This window comes from Oreochromis aureus, linkage group 4, assembly GCF_013358895.1.
Source record: "Oreochromis aureus strain Israel breed Guangdong linkage group 4, ZZ_aureus, whole genome shotgun sequence".
NCBI classification, from domain to species: domain Eukaryota; kingdom Metazoa; phylum Chordata; class Actinopteri; order Cichliformes; family Cichlidae; genus Oreochromis; species Oreochromis aureus.
The window spans coordinates 31,355,603-31,373,531 of NC_052945.1; the positions used below are offsets into that span (position 1 = coordinate 31,355,603).

Genomic DNA, 17,929 nt, shown 5'->3' on the forward strand with positions numbered 1-17,929 from the left:
AATGGACTTCATCCAAGAGGCTTCTTCAGTTCTAAAACCAATTGGTGGAGAGTCCCAGGTATTTAACCCCTAGTAGGGATTGTTCCCATTGTTCCGTGGGTCACTAACCCTATTGATCATGTGAGTCATCACATGAGCCAAGGTGTGAAAAAAGGCGTGGATCTTTATCATCACCGGGATTAAGGGTGAAACACCAGTAATGAGATGAGATCTTGCCCCACCTCATCCTGCGCCTGGGAAGGGACCTCAGGACTCCTTAGGTGTTTTGTCCTTGTGTGAAATCTCCACTCCGATCCTGAAACCACGACTCCTACATTCCTGCTTTCTGAGCCTTTTTATTCGTAAGCTGTCTGACATCACTACAACAGCAGGGATGATGTCTGACAATCAGAACCTGGTTAGAAAGCTGAAGCTGGCTTGGTTCATACAGATATTGCTGGTACATTTATTTATTTAGTTTTTGTAATAAAAACCAGAAAGACCGTGCTCTTTCCAACTGTGTTACATTGCCCACCCCTTGATTGAATCACAGCAATCTGGCAGACGGCTCAGAACAATCAAAGCCCACACGCACAGACTGAAAAACAATTGCTTCCTCAGAGCAATGCCCTTCATCACACCCCTCCTGCTCATCAAAGCACTGATTACCAGAAATACCCCCCCCCCCCACACACACACGCACACACATTGCACTTACACATACAGATCTGACGCCCCTGCTCTTTTTGGCTAAAGAAAAGTGTTTGCTTAAAATGTCATTGAACACTTAAGTGACATTAAAAGACAATTAAAATTGGAAACTATTAAGAAAATAAACATTGACTTCATGGAAATTAGAATCCCTTAAGGGCCTGTCAGCACAATTAATCAAAGAAGAAGCCGTTATTTTGATGAAGTTAGTGAACAGCAAAATGCTTTTTTTAATAAAAGGAAAACTAGTGTAACTCTGAAAGGAGATAATGAAACAATAATAAGTTTGTCAGTTCAGCCAATCACTACCCAGATATTTCCAAAATGTACTTAGTTATGACGTTATTTCAAAAATGACAACCAGCACTGATCAGGAGGAGTATCACAAACCCTTTTGCAGGCACTTCTCTGACACTCTGCAGGAGACACCAAAACCCGATGCTTCCCGCAGTCTCTCTCCAGATGAAAGTCAGTGTAAAATCAGCCTGTACAGCTGCTTTCCAACAGCATTAACACTTTTTCATCCACAATCCAGACTCCATAAAAAGGCAGTGAGCTGGAAAATGGATTTATCTGAATGGCTCTCTTCCCAAATACAGCTCTACCCACGGGCAACGGAGGCCACTGAGTGGGACACGAGGAGGGACTTTTGTAAAGCTTCTTAAAGAGGAAGCTTTATCTAAATTCTGCAAAGAATAAGATACACAGTGAGGCACAGCTGATGGGTGACTGTATGAATATATGACGAATAAATCAATATTCAGATTTATGGATCAGAGTTTTCAATTTTCTTAAAGGTACAATAAAGCACAGTAGGGATACATTATTGATCAGCAATCAGTGCTTTGCTGTTGACCTTATGCTTTGTGGCATGATGCATTCAGGATGCCGAAACAAAGCAGTATTCAGGCCCGACCCTGAGGCTGACACACAGGCAGCTGTATGCAGAATTACATTACATTTTCTTCAAGCAGCTCTAATTTCAACCTCTGACTTTCAAACTGTCTTGGGTAAAATTCAAAAACATGTAATAGGCCATGAACATAAGACAAGATGATGTGCAGTAAATAAGCAGTAATTTGGAAAAATTAACTAGCAGTAGTTCTTATTTTCATTGTAGTTTTCTTCCTATAAATTTTACTGCATTCAGTTATTAATGACATAACTTAAGGCATATTTGTGTGATTTAGTTTGGTTGAGTTTGTTCAGCATGAAGGTTTCCTGTGAATGTTTTATCATTTTTGAAATAACACATACACAACAACAATAATAATAAATGATGTTTTTTTTTAAATTATTATTTGTTATTATCACTTAGAGTAAATTACAGCAATCAGGCACAAACTGAGTGTGAGCAGCACAGGAGTTGATGGCATCAACAGACTGAGTAAACAGATCAGGAAGGCTTTTCAAAATTTTAACATTTGATTGTTTTGCTTTGTTGAAATAGAAATATTTATATTTAACTTATTATTGTTTTTATTATTTATTATTTCAGGTGTAATTCTTTAATTTTGTGTGTGGTATAGTATCTTAAAGGGTCAAGGCACCCCTCCAGTATTTTTTTTTTTAAATATTGTAATTTTCTTACTACATAAAAGAGGAAAAATTAAATTTTTGACTTTTAACTGTTTAGGTTTTACAGCTTTATTTTTTTTTTTTTTACTGATATGACACCAAAGTAATCAGGTAATAGATAATAGATAAAAAAAAAAAAAACTTAGATGAAAGAGAAAAGTTCCTGTTTTTTCACTTTTTCACAGTGACTTAAAAAAACCCCCAACTTTCAATTTTACAGGCGAGTCACTGAGCTACACCTTCCAGAACTTTTTCTAAAATTTGACACATTTATTTCCATACAGTTTCTTTGTCATGTAGAAACACTGAGATGCTCTGTAGAAATTATACTTCTTATTATTTTAATGCACCTCAGGGCTTAAATATGCAATTAAACCTCTTTACACTGACAGAAGATCAAAGTGGGATTTGTGTGGTCCATGAAGAAAAATGAGTTCGACATCCTCTTTTCATGAATTTTAATAGACTCGTGTCTAATCTTATTGATTACCCATATTATTTCAATTCTTTAAAGCTGACAGGACTTTTATTGTATTTATTTTATTATTTATTTATTGTTTTAGTATTTTTCAGTCAAAAACTACATAACCCGTCATGCAATCCGGGCCAGTACATGTCAACTTCCGGGTGGCGGGCGTAAAGCCGGAATGTTTTGATTTTGAAGTCTTCTCCAACTTTAGCCGGATTGTTTCAAAGAGTAATTGTAAACGGACAGCCTCCACAGACTGTTGATGGACGCTCTGCACAGACACCGCTCACTGTATAAAGGAACGACTGCGCCATGGAAAGAAACATATCGCAAGGTAATTACGAGGTATCGGTGAGCTAGTTAGCTAGCATGTTGCTAACTTTTTCAGGCTATGACTCTAACACTGCAGTGCGTTATTTTCTTGTGCTTTTAAGCGCTGTGTAGACAGGCTAAAAAACAGTCGGGCCAGGCTGCTGGAGAAATACCGGCAGATGGGAGAGAGCCAGCAGTGTAGCAGCTCCGGGGCCTCCATCATCGTCCAGGAGGTGATGGAGGAGGAGTGGAGCGCGCTGCAGTCCGAGGACCAGAGACTGCCCTCACTGTGGGGACCTGCGGGCATGGCAGAGGTCTGTCTCTCCCAGCATATCCTCATTTCTTATTAGGAATGTCTTCTGCGTTTGGAATTCGTTTGTCTCTCATTCTTTGGTCATTTTTAGCTGTTAATTTAGATAAAAATCTGTACAATGTGAAAACTGCTTTGGCGTTCACACTGTGCTGGATCTGCAAGCTTGATTACAATCAGTGATAGCAGATCAGAGCTTAGTTGGTGTAATCTGACTGAGAACTGGTCTGACACCTTTCCTTACAGATGTTGGGTGTTATGAGGGAGTACGATGAACTGGCGGTGCTCGAGGAAATCCAACAGGAGCTCATGTCTGAAGGTAACACAGGTGTTTTCAGTGGAGATCCAGCCTGTGTGATCCTGTTGATTCTGAGCCTCTGTGTTTCTCTGTGCTGCAGAGATGTCCATTATTGAAGAGTACAAGAAGAACCAGCTGTTTGAGCAGCAGTACATATCATCTGTCGTGGAAGGAATGGATGAGATGCGTATTATTTGCCCCATATGTCACACGTGAGTTTGGAAATCAATTGCTTTAAACATGTGACAGCAACAATTGTTTCTCATTTTGTGATTTCTAACTGGGATTTAAAGCGGTCGACTTGCCTTAAAATGTTTTCTGTCAAAGCAGTCGCACACACAGTTTCTTCTTTGTCACAAATAGAATCTGAAGGTCATTACACACTGAGTAGTCATGAAACACTGACATGAAATTCAGAATTTCTGGCATCTTGTCAGTCTTGCTTCAGCCTGAGCTTGCTTCTTAATCTTACAGGAACAACCTGAACATCAACAGCTTCTTTATCTCCTGCCCCTGTGGAGTTTATATCAACACTAAGGTTTGTCTGCTGAACTCTAATCTATTAAAAATTGAAGTCTTTGGAAATAAAAACTCATTATGAAGGCTTCACTAGCTTTAGAAATCATAGTTGGTTGGCACTCTGTTATTGTTCATGATAGCCTTATTTTTATCAGTTTGCATCATAAATTCAGTCTTTGTTCTCCTCCTTAATAATTTGATACAGTTTTGTAGGCCTGTGTGTTCTTCACCTATCCCAGCAGCTGTCTAACTTTGATGTTTAGATTTTGGCTAAAATGTCCCAAAAGTGACGACCTGCTCCTCTCTGTGTGTACGAGCTGTGTCAGGCTGATTGTCTTAGTGAGGAGATTCCCTCACAGTGCACTCCCTAGCCTGTTAATCCTAACCACAACAATTATGGTCGCATGAAAAAGAACAGGCCATTATAAAAAATAATCGGGTCCTTAGCAGCTTTTAAAATGAGCTAAATTCAAATACAGAACCTTGCAAAAGCACCTTTAGCTGCAATAACCTGAAGCATTTCCTGTATTACCACCAGCCTCTCACATCATTGTGAAGGAATTTTGCTCTTTTAAGTTTCTACGACAACATTTCAGTATTTTTTCTTCTTCTGAGCCCTTCTGTTGTTGTTGCTGTTCTTGGATCATTTTCCTGTTGCATGATCCAGTTTCAGCCCAGCTTTAGCTGTTGGACTCATGTCCTCACGTTTGACTCTTTGGTATACAGATGTGTGACTCTGTTACTGCAAGGTGCCCAAATCATGACCCCTCCTCCACCGTGCTTCACAGCTGTTATGAGGTGTGGTTTTCTCCAAAAGGGGTGCTGTGCTTTATGGCCAAACATCTCCACTTGTAGTATTCAAAGGACATTGTTCTTTTGGTTTTCCTTGTAGTTCCTTCATATGCAGCCTTCCAGACCTAAGCTGAGCTGCTGTGTTCTTTTTAGAGACTTGGCAAACCTGCTGAGGACCAGATGTTTTATTTGAAAACTTAGAATTTTCTTATTAGAATGACTGTACAGTCCTTTAAAGTGTCTTTTCAAGGAAACACATCTTGATTTGAATAAAATAAAAATAGTTTATGTAGCTAAAATATGCTGAAAGCCTGTAAAGGTAAAGAAAGAGGAGAGAAAGTGGAAAAATGATGAAATGTCTGCATTGTCCTTAGAAGCAGAGCATCACTCCTGATGTCCTGCAGCATCTTCTGGAGTCCAGGGTGTCGGAGCACATGGAAGACTGTCTCCACAACCCCGTGTTCTCTGTAGCTCCTAACATAGAAGGCTCTCCCAACCTCATGATAAGCTGCAAGGTATGATGCCCGTTCATCCACACAGCTCGCACGTCAAGTGTCATTAACGTCTCAGAGTTTGAGGTGCTGTCGGTCTAAAACATCCAGATGTTCTCGTTTGCTCTGACTTCAGGTTTGTGACTACCTATCCATCGTCCTGTGAACGCAGACGGCTGTCATGAGTGACTCCACTCGTGAGATTTGATTTTGAGTTTTTTGTGCTCTTTGTATATTTTATTAAATAAAGGCAATTTTGTATATTTAACGGATGATGATGTTTCTTTTCTTTACTTTTTAGCGTTCTAGCTCAGTAGTGGAGTGGAGCTCTGACTTTCTCACTTTATCTCAGTAATGATTAAAAAAAATCAAGAATAAAACAAACAATATACACAATATATCAGACGCTCGTCTGGGTTTACACAGCATATTATAAATGGCAAATCTGTTACTGCTAAACTTCACCAAAAACTAGGAGCAAAACAGAAACAGTGTTGGTTTTCTAAACAATAATCGTGCTTGAGTTTTAAATATTTTTTTTCTTTCATGCTTGTATAACAAAATGACTGGGTTTAAATCAGAAGTTAGTCAAACTGGTCTCTGCATATACAGCTACCATTGGAAAAACCCAGAAACTATTCTAATAGTCAAACCACGTCTTTATTGATATACTCAGATGGCAAAACTCACCGTTAAGGGTAAAGCAGAGGCTGTTAAATGTTGTCTTTATGGGGAAAAAGTTAATATTTGCACCTTTACTGTATGTAAAGGATGTAGCTACATTCTGCTTACTCACTGCTTTGCAAAGTCCCTTTGTAAAACCTGAGTGGTGTAGTTTTTTTGTGTAAATGATTGCACTGCACAGTACCATCATTTAGAACATATAAAGTTTCATTTCATTCAGTATGAGTAAAAAACTGAAAATTGAGCCCATCAGCAAAGTGTTTATTGAGGACACTACTCTACTGTAACACGTGATGTGTTTTTTGCACAAGAGAAAGGGGTTTAAAGACCCTTCACATTGGTTTGAGAACTGGAATATGTGTCCATCTTTAATATACAGTCTTTCCCTTGCTGTGTTAAAAACCCATTCCTCAGCATTTTTAAAAAACTTGTCACAGAAATGGCCTCATTGAGGCTCTGCAGCCCCAGTCATTAACGCTCTGCATTAATGACAGTACCATCATTTAGAACATATAAAGTTTCATTTCATTCAGTATGAGTAAAAAACTGAAAATTGAGCCCATCAGTCATTAACGCTCTGCATTAATGACTGGAGGAAACATGTATGTTAAAAATTGTTCAAACATAATTGACAGTTAATACTGTGCATTGCTGTTAGAGCTTAATATGCCGTGAAACTTTTCCAAGCGCCGTTTCCCAGCGTAGTACTGGACGCGACCTGTAGAGGGAGACATTGTTCCGACCCTGTGAACGACCTGACCGGAAAACCACCAGCAAAGTGGAGCGGAGGCAGGCAGAGGAAAGATGGCAGCCGCGGCAGTGGCTGAGTTTCAGAGAGCACAGTCTCTTCTTGGAACAGACCGGAATGCCTCTATTGATATCTTACATTCAATAGGTAAATATATTCCGCAAAACTTGGCGCTAGAGAGAAAGTTATTTTACGAGTAGACACAGAGCCTTTACTTTGCTCCATCAGTCCTGGAGCAGCTCAGCTAGCCAGGCTTGCTCTTTGCTCGCTAGGTAGCGGCTAAGCTAACGCGAGCTAGCTAGCTCAGTGCTGCCCGTGTCTTTTTGCCGACTGCTTTGCACAGTGAGTCAGCAGCAGCGGGCTAGCCGGCTAGCAATATACCGGCTAGCTTATCAGACAAGCTAATGTTAGCTACCCCTGCTCATTCATTTGACAGTGACTTGGGTGACAGCTGGCTAGTTAATGTTAGCTAGCAGCCAGTGTTGTTAGCAGCTATCCCTTGTCTGGTCAGATGACAGGCCGACAAAGAAACTTACTTAAAAAACGAGTTTGTTGCCTAATATCACCGTCTTAATCATAACGCATGTCAGTGCAGGGTTGTGATTCTTTCTGTCCTTTGTAAAGGCTTAGCGGTTTAGTCGCCAATGCCGTTTATTGTTTCACTGTGACAGCTCCGGTATTTCGCAGCTTCTGGAGCCTCTTGGCTGCTCGCCATCCACCTCATTCCGCTCATGACAGTTATGTCTTGTAGCGTTAAGAGACGGAAGTGGTAATGGGACATCTGCATTTTCACTGTTTGTATATCGCGGTGATTCACGTTAACACAGATCAGATGACATCATCATTATGTGTGTTGTAGTTAAGCGGGACATCCAGGACAGCGATGAGGAGGCGGTGCGTGTCAAAGAACAGAGCATCCTGGAGCTGGGGGGGCTGCTGGCGAAGACGGGACAGGCCGCAGGTAAACACAACGCAGTGCCCTGATTTTTAACACGCTGTTTATGATTTGTTTACATACGCTGTGAATGTTGAGCACCTAGACCAATAGGAAACCAGTTTTAACCAACTCTTGTTTGGGCGTCTTGATGAAACCTGTGAGCAAACTCCTGAAAAACCTGAGTCACATGAAATATTAGGGCTATGGTCCATGCTAGATCAAGTACGTTTGTTCTGGTCTAGGGTTTTGGTTGAATCATCAGGTTTGCTAAGAAAGGTTCATAAGTGAGCGAATGAAGTGAACCAGAAGTTAGGAAAGGTGTTTCATTGCTTCCTTCATTACCCCCTTTAGTTATGGATTCACTGGACCACTGAAAGGCAAAGAGACTGGATGAAAAATTAGATTTTTGCCCTGTCAGTGTGAGCAGGACTGGAATGACCAACATGTTTACAGGCTTTCAGGCTGACATGTGCAGATGCCAGATCTCTGGACATAATGGTGTCACACAGTTCACAGCTAGGTTTAATAAAACTTGCTGTTCAGGGAAGCAAATAGGCAACACTACTGAAGCTTGATTTAGGCTTCTGCGGGAAAAAATGGGTTCCAATTTTGATGTAAGCTGTGATGTAGATCTGATGCAGAAGTATAATATATAAGTGACGAAGATGATCATGTCAATGAGTTCTGTCACTTCCTAGTATACTGACAGGCCTGTGTCTCGAACACCCACAGCTGAATTCTGAGCCTTAGTGAAATCAGCTTGCTATGAAATTGTTTGGTATTGTATTAAATATGATGGTGGTGGGCTCAGTAATGTAGATCCACCTGCTGCGGACGCAGCAACTGAAAGAAACTTCATTTGAAATGATGAAAGGGAAATTTTGCCATGTTTTATAGTGATCATTAATTAACTGACTGCTGAGATAATGAAAACCTTTATAAGGAAAAAAGTTCATGTGGATAATGGTAGCAGAAAAGAGATTACGTGAGCAGCATTTCTTAATACAGCTGTTTGATATGACTGCTAATGAAGTGGTATTTTTCAATTTCCTTGTTTGTGTAACCAGAATAAAACACTGACTATGATAATATGGGCATCGAAACTGTGCTTTTTGTAGTTCGACATTGGGACAAAGTAGTTTGAACACTTCAGACCCACAACATCAGAATTCACTGTCCCTTTTGTAAGCTCAGGTAGATTCTGTGAGGCTTTCTTTGCCTAAAGCCTTCAAGGAGAACCTAAAATCTCCTTCACATCTGTCCTTAACTCCATGACGTTTTCACAATGAGGTCAACATAAGGTGACTGATTTTTGCCATGAAATCTGCCATGAGTGATCCTGGGAAGAGCATATGGAAGAGGCAAATGAAAGGAAACGTGCCAGGAGCTAGTAGAGAAGTGAGCCAGTAGAGGTGGGCTGCAGAGGCTTTGCAGGGTGCTCACTCTGCAAAGTCCTAAACCAACTGGGCCTAACAGGAGTGGCTAGGAAGAGCGCCTTCTGGTCTGTATGTGAAGCCACAGAGAAGGCCACAAGGTGGCTGTGGATGAAGAGGACTGATCCATGGGTGGCTGCTGCTGGGATGCAGGCTGAGGTCTCATCAACCTTTGCTGGGTCGCCTGGGTGTAGGTGTCCGATGTTGAAAGACCCGAAAGACCCAATGACCTCACAGGTTACATCACTGATGATGCGTCCAAGCACATCCAAGATGTATCTTGCACAGGTTTCTTTTTCCAGGCTCAGAGCAGCTTTTGGCCAAAAATTTGTCCACTTTAATTTTATTTCTGACCTTTTCCTGAACATAAATGTCTGTTAAACTTTAGAAAATAAAACTGGAAATAATCAGACTTTTACTCTTTTGGTTTAGCCTAAAATGTTTTTTGGTCGCTGCAACTTTTGGGACTTTTTCTACTGAATAAAACAAACAAACCAGAGCTTGCTACCAGGTAGGTGGTAGCTGTTGGAAGTTAACGGGAAGGCTCCAGTTGCCTTTGGCTGAACAGTTTGTTCCTCTTGTGCTTGAAGTGGTATAAATCTTTCAAACAACAGAACAGACATGTGTAGAATAACTGTCAGGGACAACTGCTGAGGACTTTAAAGGATCAAGTTTGTGTTTTTATTGGCAGCAGTGAATGACACAGGCCATTCTTTTAAGTTGTCGGTTGAGTCCAAAGACAGAAAACATTGAGGTTCGTGACTTACAGATGAATCATAAGACATGTGGCTTTATTGAAATCTAAAAGTAACAGACTTGGTTTTTTCCTCCATCACTGAGAAAACAGTTTGAAGTTGTCTTTTTCTGAAATTGCATAATTTCAGAAAAAGACAAAAAATAATAATTTTTTTCTATTTATCCTCTTCTCAGAGCTCGGGGGGCTGCTAAAATATGTCCGGCCCTTCCTCAACTCCATCTCCAAGGCCAAGGCAGCCCGGCTGGTCCGCTCCCTGCTGGACCTGTTCCTGGACATGGAGGCTGCCACGGGTCAGGAGGTAGAGCTCTGCCTTGAATGCATAGAGTGGGCCAAGGCTGAGAAGAGGACCTTCCTCAGACAGGCGCTAGAGGTGAGATGTGCTGCTGTTATGCCTCAACTGCACTGATCACTTTGTTCAGTAGCCAGGTCTTTACCTTTCACGTTTATTTGGGCGAGCAGTAACGCTCTGTGAACAGGCGGATGTGTTTAGTTGCCCTTTTTATTGGAGTCTAGTCTTTTCTTGTGGGAAAGAAAAAGTGAGAAGGAAAAACTCCCTTTTAACAGGAAGAAGACCAGGATCAGGATTGGAAGACACCCAGAGAGTAATAATAATAACTTAAAGTGCTAATTAAGTACAAATTATTTTTTTTACCCATGTGAACCTAATAATAACATATAACTGAGCTACAAACTAAATCTCAATAATCTGGATAGTGAGCAGCAAAGAAACCCAGCTCACCACCCTTTATATACCCCAGGATGTTCTTATCAGCAGAAATTAACAGTTTATCAGGTTTACATTCAGGGGGAGAAATAACCTCTCCTCTCTCCTCAGGCTCGACTCATCTCACTGTACTTCGACACAAAGTGCTACCAGGAGGCTCTGCAGCTTGGTGGGTGAAAATCTCCTCACATTTCAGTTTTTAACTTGCCTGACAAGACAAACCTTGTGTGTACAACTTGCAGAAAACATATTAGTGTACTATAAAACAATTTTTTAAAATAGTTTTAGTCCTTATTTAAGGACTCCAGGTTTTCCACCTGTCTGAAGAATAATCTCACGCTGAGATCTGACTCTACTGCATGTCTTCTTTCTCCAGGCTCCCAGTTGCTGCAGGAGCTCAAGAAGATGGATGATAAGGCCCTGCTGGTGGAGGTTCAGCTGCTGGAGAGTAAGACGTACCACGCCCTCAGTAACCTGCCCAAGGCCCGCGCAGCCCTCACGTCTGCTAGGACAACCGCCAATGCCATCTACTGCCCACCCAAACTACAAGCAGCTTTAGACATGCAGTCAGGTACCCTTCGTAAAAGCAAGAAACAAATTGAAATGCGCATCTGTGCAGCGTTGCCAGCTTGACATTTGTGTGCGCTAACGTGTTTCCAGGGATCATTCACGCAGCGGAGGAGAAAGACTGGAAGACGGCTTACTCCTACTTCTACGAGGCCTTCGAGGGCTACGACTCCATCGACAGCCCCCGAGCCATCACAGCCCTCAAATACATGCTGCTCTGCAAAATCATGCTCAATGCGTAAGTGCTCTACATCACTGGGGCCTTCAGAAGTTAATACAGCTACTGGAAATACAAAACTGTTTCCAAAGGAGTCGCCATGCTGTGTCTGACATATCTGCTTCTCTGCCTCAGGCCAGAAGATGTCCAGGCCCTCATTAGCGGCAAGCTAGCTCTGCGGTATGCCGGCAGACAGGTATCACTCTTTGTTTCAACTTTTTATTTTACTTAAAAACTTTAAAAATACAATAGACTTTGCCTGGAACTATTATTTCTATCCTAGCCAGACTTCAAAAAGGATGTGGAGCTTTGGATTGCTCTGTGCATGGTCCTGTAATCCAGATAAAGATGGACTTAAGTGATGGGCTAGCATTGCTTAAGTCTGCTTTTGGATTACTTTCTTTTGGAGCCAGAAGTGACCCAGTTAACCGTGTTTGTGGTTGTAGCACAAACACATACCTACTCATTAGTGCCAAGTAAAGACTGTAGAATACTAGAAAGGCACTCACCAAATCTGAAGCACAGACTCTTCCACACAGCACGCCAAATTATTTAGAATGGATCATAGTATTAAAAATGTTCCAAAAGGCCTCAACACAACAAACATGCTGGAGAGGTCCAGTTCAGTGTCCAGTATCTGTCAGTAAAAGCTGTTCAGTCATGTTGACTCTGCTGTTATCCATCCCTCTCTTTCTCTCCCACAGACAGACTCGCTGAAATGTGTGGCACAAGCCAGCAAGAACCGGTCGCTGGCAGACTTTGAAAAGGTGAGTGTATGTAGAGTTTGATGACTTTTTTCTTGACATTGTGGTTAGTAGACTGGTTTGTGTGGATCACATTTTCAGTTGTAATAATATTTGAACCCCTGTCATTTGTGATGAAAAATGGCCTCTTCTTCCCCTCCCCAGGCACTAACAGAGTACAAAGCAGAGCTGCGGGATGATCCCATCATCAGCACCCACCTGACCAAGCTGTATGATAACCTGCTGGAGCAGAACCTCATCAGGGTCATCGAGCCATTCTCCAGGGTCCAGGTAATCCTCTCCAGTCACTTCTGACGGATATGAACATGGCTCATGTGGAATAACCAGCTACCTGTGTAATCCTGTGTAGTGTGCTGATTACTGCTTTGTGTTAATAAGCACTTGCTCATATTCTCTTCTCTGACAGATAGCACACATTTCCTCCCTCATCAAACTCCCTAAGGTAAGCTTTTGCTCTTGCTGGTTAGTATTTCATTTTCATTATGCACGAGTTGCCTGCTTTAAGTATTTCCAAAAGGTTTATATTGTGATAGCTGCACTCATGCTGTGTCTTGTAGGGAGACGTGGAGAGGAAATTATCACAAATGATCTTGGATTCGAAGTTTCATGGTACGTGTGGGTGTTTTTTTTTTTTTTCACTGAATACTTGGATTGTGTATATGATATGGATGTGTAATGTGTTAGGAATGAAAGGATGCCACAGAGTTTGATGGAAATAAAAACAATCAACCTACACAGGGCTGAATTTAAAGACACACAAGTAAAAAAAAAAAATGATGGAGTGGGCTGGTCCAATTTGCCAAAATGTCACAATAGCAGCTCAGAATGGTACTGTAGATGATGGATGTTGTGCTGGGGAATCTCCTCCCAGATCTGGACCAGGGCATCACTGAGCTCCTGGACAGTCTGACATGTAACCTAGCCCACAACATAATATCCCAGAGGTGTTCTGTTGGATTTAAATCCACTGACTGGCCTCCATCCTGGCCTGACTTAATCAGGCCAGGATGGAGGCCAGTCAGTGGTATCAATTCCTTCATCTGTCAGGAACTTCCTGCATCCTCTCGATGTGTAAGGCTGGGCATTGTCGTGCACCAAAAGGAACCCAGGACCAGCACGGGAGTAGGGTCTTACAATGGGTCCAAGGATTTCATCCTAATACCTAATAGCAGTCAGGGTGTCTGTAGAGCGGTTTCTGATTGTTTGGTCACACACATTCACACCTGTGGCTGCTGGAGGTCACTTTGTAGCTCTGGCAGTGCTCATCCTGTTCCGGCTTGCACAAACCAGCAGATACTGATCCTGCCGATGTGCTGAGGATCTTCTACATCCCCGTCCAGCTCTCCTAGAGTAACTGTCTGTGTCCTGCAGTCTCCACAGTCTTGTGTTCTTGAGACTGTCCTGGGACACAGCAAACCTTCTGACAATGACACGCATCATATTTATGTACCATCCTGGAGTAGTTGAACTACCTCTGTAGGGTTCAGGTATCACCCCATGCTACCAGTGGTGATGGTCACCCTAGCCAAATGCAAAACTAGTGAAAGATGAGGAGGGGAAAAATGTCAGTGTCCTCCAGCTTTAAGACCATTCCCGTTTTGGAGGTTGTCTCATTGTTGCTGTTAATCAGCTGAAACTGATTAACAACCTCCTCTGCTACTTCACTGACTACATCAATGTCCCACAAGTTTAACTGACTTGATGCTAAGTGTTCTTTCATTCTTTGAGCGAAGTATATAAAGTGGATATCTGATACACTAAGTTTCCTTTGTTTAAGCAAAGCCCTTGGAACAATATTTTAAGCTACAGGTAAAGTAGCTAAATAACTGTTGACCTCCACATTTTTGCATATGTTTAAAAAATATATAACAACTAAAGGAGTTTTAAGAAAGTTTAAAAAAGAACCCCCCCCCCCCAACTGTCAAACATTAATTATCCCCGATCAAAGGTCTTTTTTTAAAAATAGAATTTAAGTGTGCAGTATGGTTTATAATGTTACAATGTCAGTCCCAGGCCTGATGCAGGTCTTTCTATACATGACTGTGGAGTGTGTACGAGTGTTTTCCTCTTTTAAATATTGATGTTTTGTGGCTCTTTCCTGCTTTCACTCCTTCCTACTCCACAGGTATTTTGGACCAAGGTGAAGGCGTGCTGATTGTGTTTGATGAGCCGGTGGTGGATAAGACGTACGAGGCGGCACTAGAGACCATTCAGAACATGAGCAAAGTGGTGGATTCGCTCTACAACAAAGCCAAGAAGCTTACATAAGGTGAGTCTGATTGAGATCATTCACATGCACTGTAGGAAGATGCCTTTTACTTCATTCCAGCAGTCTTGAGCAGTGATGGAGTAATTACACAATAAAGTGAGTTATGCTCCAAAGTATGAATTTTATTTTAATTTCTAAATATTTTGAATCCATGAATCAGTAAAATGTGTGTCTGGCTCTGCAGATCTTACAGGAGGCCAAGAACAATCCTGTAAAAATGAAACCTCAGAGCTTATTTGTTTTTATTAAGCAGTGACTCTGACCTGTTTACTGTTAAGTATAGAAAACCTCCGTCAGCCTGTTTGTTACTGAATTAAAGATCAGAACCAGGTGTTCAGTTTGGCGCCGCTGCCGTCTCTTTCTGTCACATAACTCGTGTTCACCTGCCAACTGTGAGTCTGGGTGTGGTGTTTGCCTTCAGCGTGATCATTATTGACTCACAGCGAGTTGAATGTCCTGTAGTTAGCGGTTTAGTGTGAGTGTTTACTGCTTCACCTCCATCTCATCGCTGTAAACTGAGCCTCTTTGGAGTTTTGGACTGATGGACGACTAGATGAGATTTAAAGGTTTCAAAATGTGTTTTGACAGGTGAGGTTGGGAATCGTTTCAGTGAATAGTTCTCCAGGATTTAATGATTTCATCAATTATTCTGGTAGCTGATAAAAATTGATTGAATGATTAATTAATGTTTTGTGGGTTTTTCCACCAGTATTGACTGATATGTGACGCAGCAGGAGAAAACACGGCTAAAGTCAAATATTTTTTTTATGGTTTCTTTTTTTTATGTTTCCTAAAATTAAAAAAACATTTAGATTAACAGAAAAACAAGTTTCATTTATGCCTTTCAAAACACTTTGACCATGAAGATGTCAAAAGAGTCCATTCTTTGAGTTACTGTAGTTTAGTAATAATACAAACAGGTAAATAGTTGACTTATAGAACGATTGTAAATATTTAAACTTGTTATTAAAAACTGCTGAAAAGCAAAAGTCACCAGTGTCACTAACTGCAGATTTATGCTTCAGCAGAAAATCTTTACCTCAAGCACCTTGAGACAACTGTTGTTGTGATTTGGTGCTATATAAATAAAGTTTTGTTTCATTGTGAAAACACATCACAGTGAAGTAGACTACAACTATTGTTGTGTTGATTATTCATGTGTATTACCGGCTACTTTTTCACTGCAGTTTTTGAATTTATCACGAAGAGGATAAAAATCACTGTGTCGGTATGAAGAATAATGATCCTAGCACTGATAAAGAATAACAAATGTCAGCAAATTCCTGGAGGGAGATTCGGATTACAAAATATTTGAAGGTCTGCTTGTTCTTGGTTGCATCTTTGCTTGGCTGTGTGTGTGTGTGTGTGTGTGTGTGTGTGTGTGTGTGTGTGTGTGTGTGTGTGTGTGCATCCAGGATTCTGGTTCTGTATCTTTAGCTGGGTTTTTGTGTACTGGGTCCCATGTGTTTGACAGGTTGAGCACAACTCCTGCTGTAACAGGTCCAGACGTTTTATAAATCAATTTATCATTGGCGCAATAATATTTAGATTAGAGGTTAAAAAGTGACAAAGTATACACGTGTGTACATCCTCAATCCTTGGAAGTAGCTGTCTGATCCCTCCATCGCCCGATCTGCCCAATCCAATGTTCAAACAAACGTAGCACAGAAAAAAGAAGAGCGTTTTCTGTCTGCTCTGTAAATCAGAAGCAGCTAGCCTGGCTCCGAGTGTGGTGTCAGTTCTCTGGTGTGTCCCGCTGCCTGTAAGGTAAACATAAACTAACCTCATCCTGGTGTCTGTTGATCATTTTTTTTCTGTCTTGTTTCTCTTTATGGTTCTCCTCAGAGTGACACCATCTGTCCTCCTGTCTGGAGTGACGTGGGCCAGTCAGACCTCCGTCGATTGCTTCACTTCAACCCGGGAGGGACGAGGGGAGAAGGATGAGGAGATCACAAAACACTCAACAACCCAGCAAGCAAAACAACCAGCTGCCCCACTGAAGATGACCCAACAGAACAGCAAACTGACAGGGTGGACTGCCCGCTCCTCCTGGTCCTCCCTCAGCCCTCTTCTCTCCCGCCCCTCCTGTCACTGTCTCTTCCTTCCAATCTAATTGGGGTTGATCAGACACAAAGTGCTCCTCCCTATGGACAAATCCAGGCACTGCGCCCTTCTTCTTTTCTCCCACCAATGATTTTTACTGTATGTAAAATTGGATGAGCCTCCTTTTCCTTTTTATTTTTGTTTAGTTTTTTTGTTATTTTGGTTCCTGTTTCTCTCTGCGCTGGCCATCAGGGAATCTTGTAAAATACCAGTAAAGAATACATATACAGCACTTATACATAAATGTATTATAAACAGACAGACACACACACACACACACACAAACATGTTTGATCTTTTCTCAGAGTGTAAAAAAGGGTGAAGGTGGGTTAGTTGGTTGGTAGGTCTGAATTCTACCTGCTCTGTTCAATTTTCCAGCCGGCCCTGAAACCGAACATTTGAATTTTATCTGTTGTTGTGAAAAATGGACCCCGTGTCGTCCACAGGACATCAAAACAGCCCCTCTTTCCTTCCCACAACTTTTGCCACCCTCTCCCTTTAACGTTTTCACCCTAAGTGTGCTCACTCGCTCACTCACAAGGCATTCTGGGATTTGTGGACCATACAGGGAATTGCTCTTCTGTCCACTCGGGACCATGCCACAGGAAAAGGGGAGAACAGTCATCACACCATGCTGGGGTCTCCAATACCCCCTCCTCTTTCCTCCCCTCTGCACTCCCACCTCCTGTTTGTATATAACATTGCCAAGCGCCTCTGTTCATCCCAGGCCTGATGATGTATTCACACTGTTCCCCTTTTTTATAATCCATAAGAACAGAGTATACCTTGCCACTGAGAGCTCGGTCAGTCACATGAAGAGCTTTTGAGGCTTAAGATGTGACTGGATGGTGAACTCTGTGTTCTGAGATATGATGAGTCGGTTGTGCAGAAAAGGGCAGGCTTTGCTGAAGAAAATAAAGCTGTACATTTCTGGGAACTTAATTTTGCAAGGACTCAAAGGTTTACCATATATGACATAGAGAAAGAAAAATGCTAATAAAAAAAGTCAAACCTGCAAGCGGTGTGCTTTTAAAACACTGGGAATAATTATCCGTTAACTCTTTATTGTTACAGCAAGTTTGGTAGTAGGTTGAAAATGACATTTAACTTGTTTACTTGCCTGTAGTAAAGTAACCCAACCAATGATATTGGTAAGAACACAGTTGTTCAGTTAATTATAAGGCGAGTCTGCTGAGCATCTTTTGGGTGAGCCATGTGAAAGCTAGCATGTGAAGAAGGCTATACAATCAAAGGCAGTGGTTACAAT

The 17,929-nt window shown here is 41.5% G+C and overlaps 2 protein-coding genes across 3 annotated transcripts; both read left to right on the forward strand.

Moving 5' to 3' along the window:
- The first annotated feature begins 2,889 nt into the window (after positions 1–2,889).
- On the forward strand, positions 2,890–5,720 carry rpain (RPA interacting protein). 2 transcript variants are annotated; one of them, XM_031738913.2, is made up of 7 exons: positions 2,890–3,071; positions 3,172–3,363; positions 3,606–3,678; positions 3,758–3,869; positions 4,132–4,195; positions 5,343–5,483; positions 5,596–5,720. In XM_031738913.2, exons 1-7 carry the CDS (start codon positions 3,000–3,002, stop codon positions 5,623–5,625), a joined length of 684 nt encoding a protein of 227 aa, XP_031594773.2. In that variant the 5' UTR covers positions 2,890–2,999; the 3' UTR covers positions 5,626–5,720. The 2 variants fall into 2 exon arrangements, with proteins under 2 accessions (XP_031594773.2, XP_031594774.2); XM_031738914.2 differs by having other exon boundaries at positions 5,346–5,483.
- A 1,198-nt stretch (positions 5,721–6,918) lies between these two features.
- Positions 6,919–17,680, forward strand: LOC116319537 (26S proteasome non-ATPase regulatory subunit 11A). Its single transcript, XM_031738910.2, has 13 exons — positions 6,919–7,038; positions 7,751–7,852; positions 10,192–10,388; positions 10,854–10,911; positions 11,119–11,313; positions 11,403–11,547; positions 11,662–11,722; positions 12,231–12,293; positions 12,435–12,560; positions 12,697–12,732; positions 12,848–12,899; positions 14,416–14,559; positions 16,405–17,680. Exons 1-12 carry the CDS (start codon positions 6,948–6,950, stop codon positions 14,556–14,558), a joined length of 1,269 nt encoding a protein of 422 aa, XP_031594770.1. The 5' UTR covers positions 6,919–6,947; the 3' UTR covers position 14,559; positions 16,405–17,680.
- Positions 17,681–17,929: the final 249 nt, after the last annotated feature.

Excerpts from the sequence above, each read along its gene's own strand:
- rpain (XM_031738913.2), top strand. The coding sequence starts at position 3,000 with ATGGACGCTCTGCACAGACACCGCTCACTGTATAAAGGAACGACTGCG. Across the intron at positions 3,072-3,171 it reads GGAAAGAAACATATCGCAAG|CGCTGTGTAGACAGGCTAAA; the intron begins GTAATTACGAGG and ends TGTGCTTTTAAG. Across the intron at positions 5,484-5,595 it reads ACCTCATGATAAGCTGCAAG|GTTTGTGACTACCTATCCAT; the intron begins GTATGATGCCCG and ends CTCTGACTTCAG.
- LOC116319537 (XM_031738910.2), top strand. The coding sequence starts at position 6,948 with ATGGCAGCCGCGGCAGTGGCTGAGTTTCAGAGAGCACAGTCTCTTCTT. Across the intron at positions 7,039-7,750 it reads TGATATCTTACATTCAATAG|TTAAGCGGGACATCCAGGAC; the intron begins GTAAATATATTC and ends TGTGTGTTGTAG. Across the intron at positions 11,723-12,230 it reads TGCGGTATGCCGGCAGACAG|ACAGACTCGCTGAAATGTGT; the intron begins GTATCACTCTTT and ends TCTCTCCCACAG.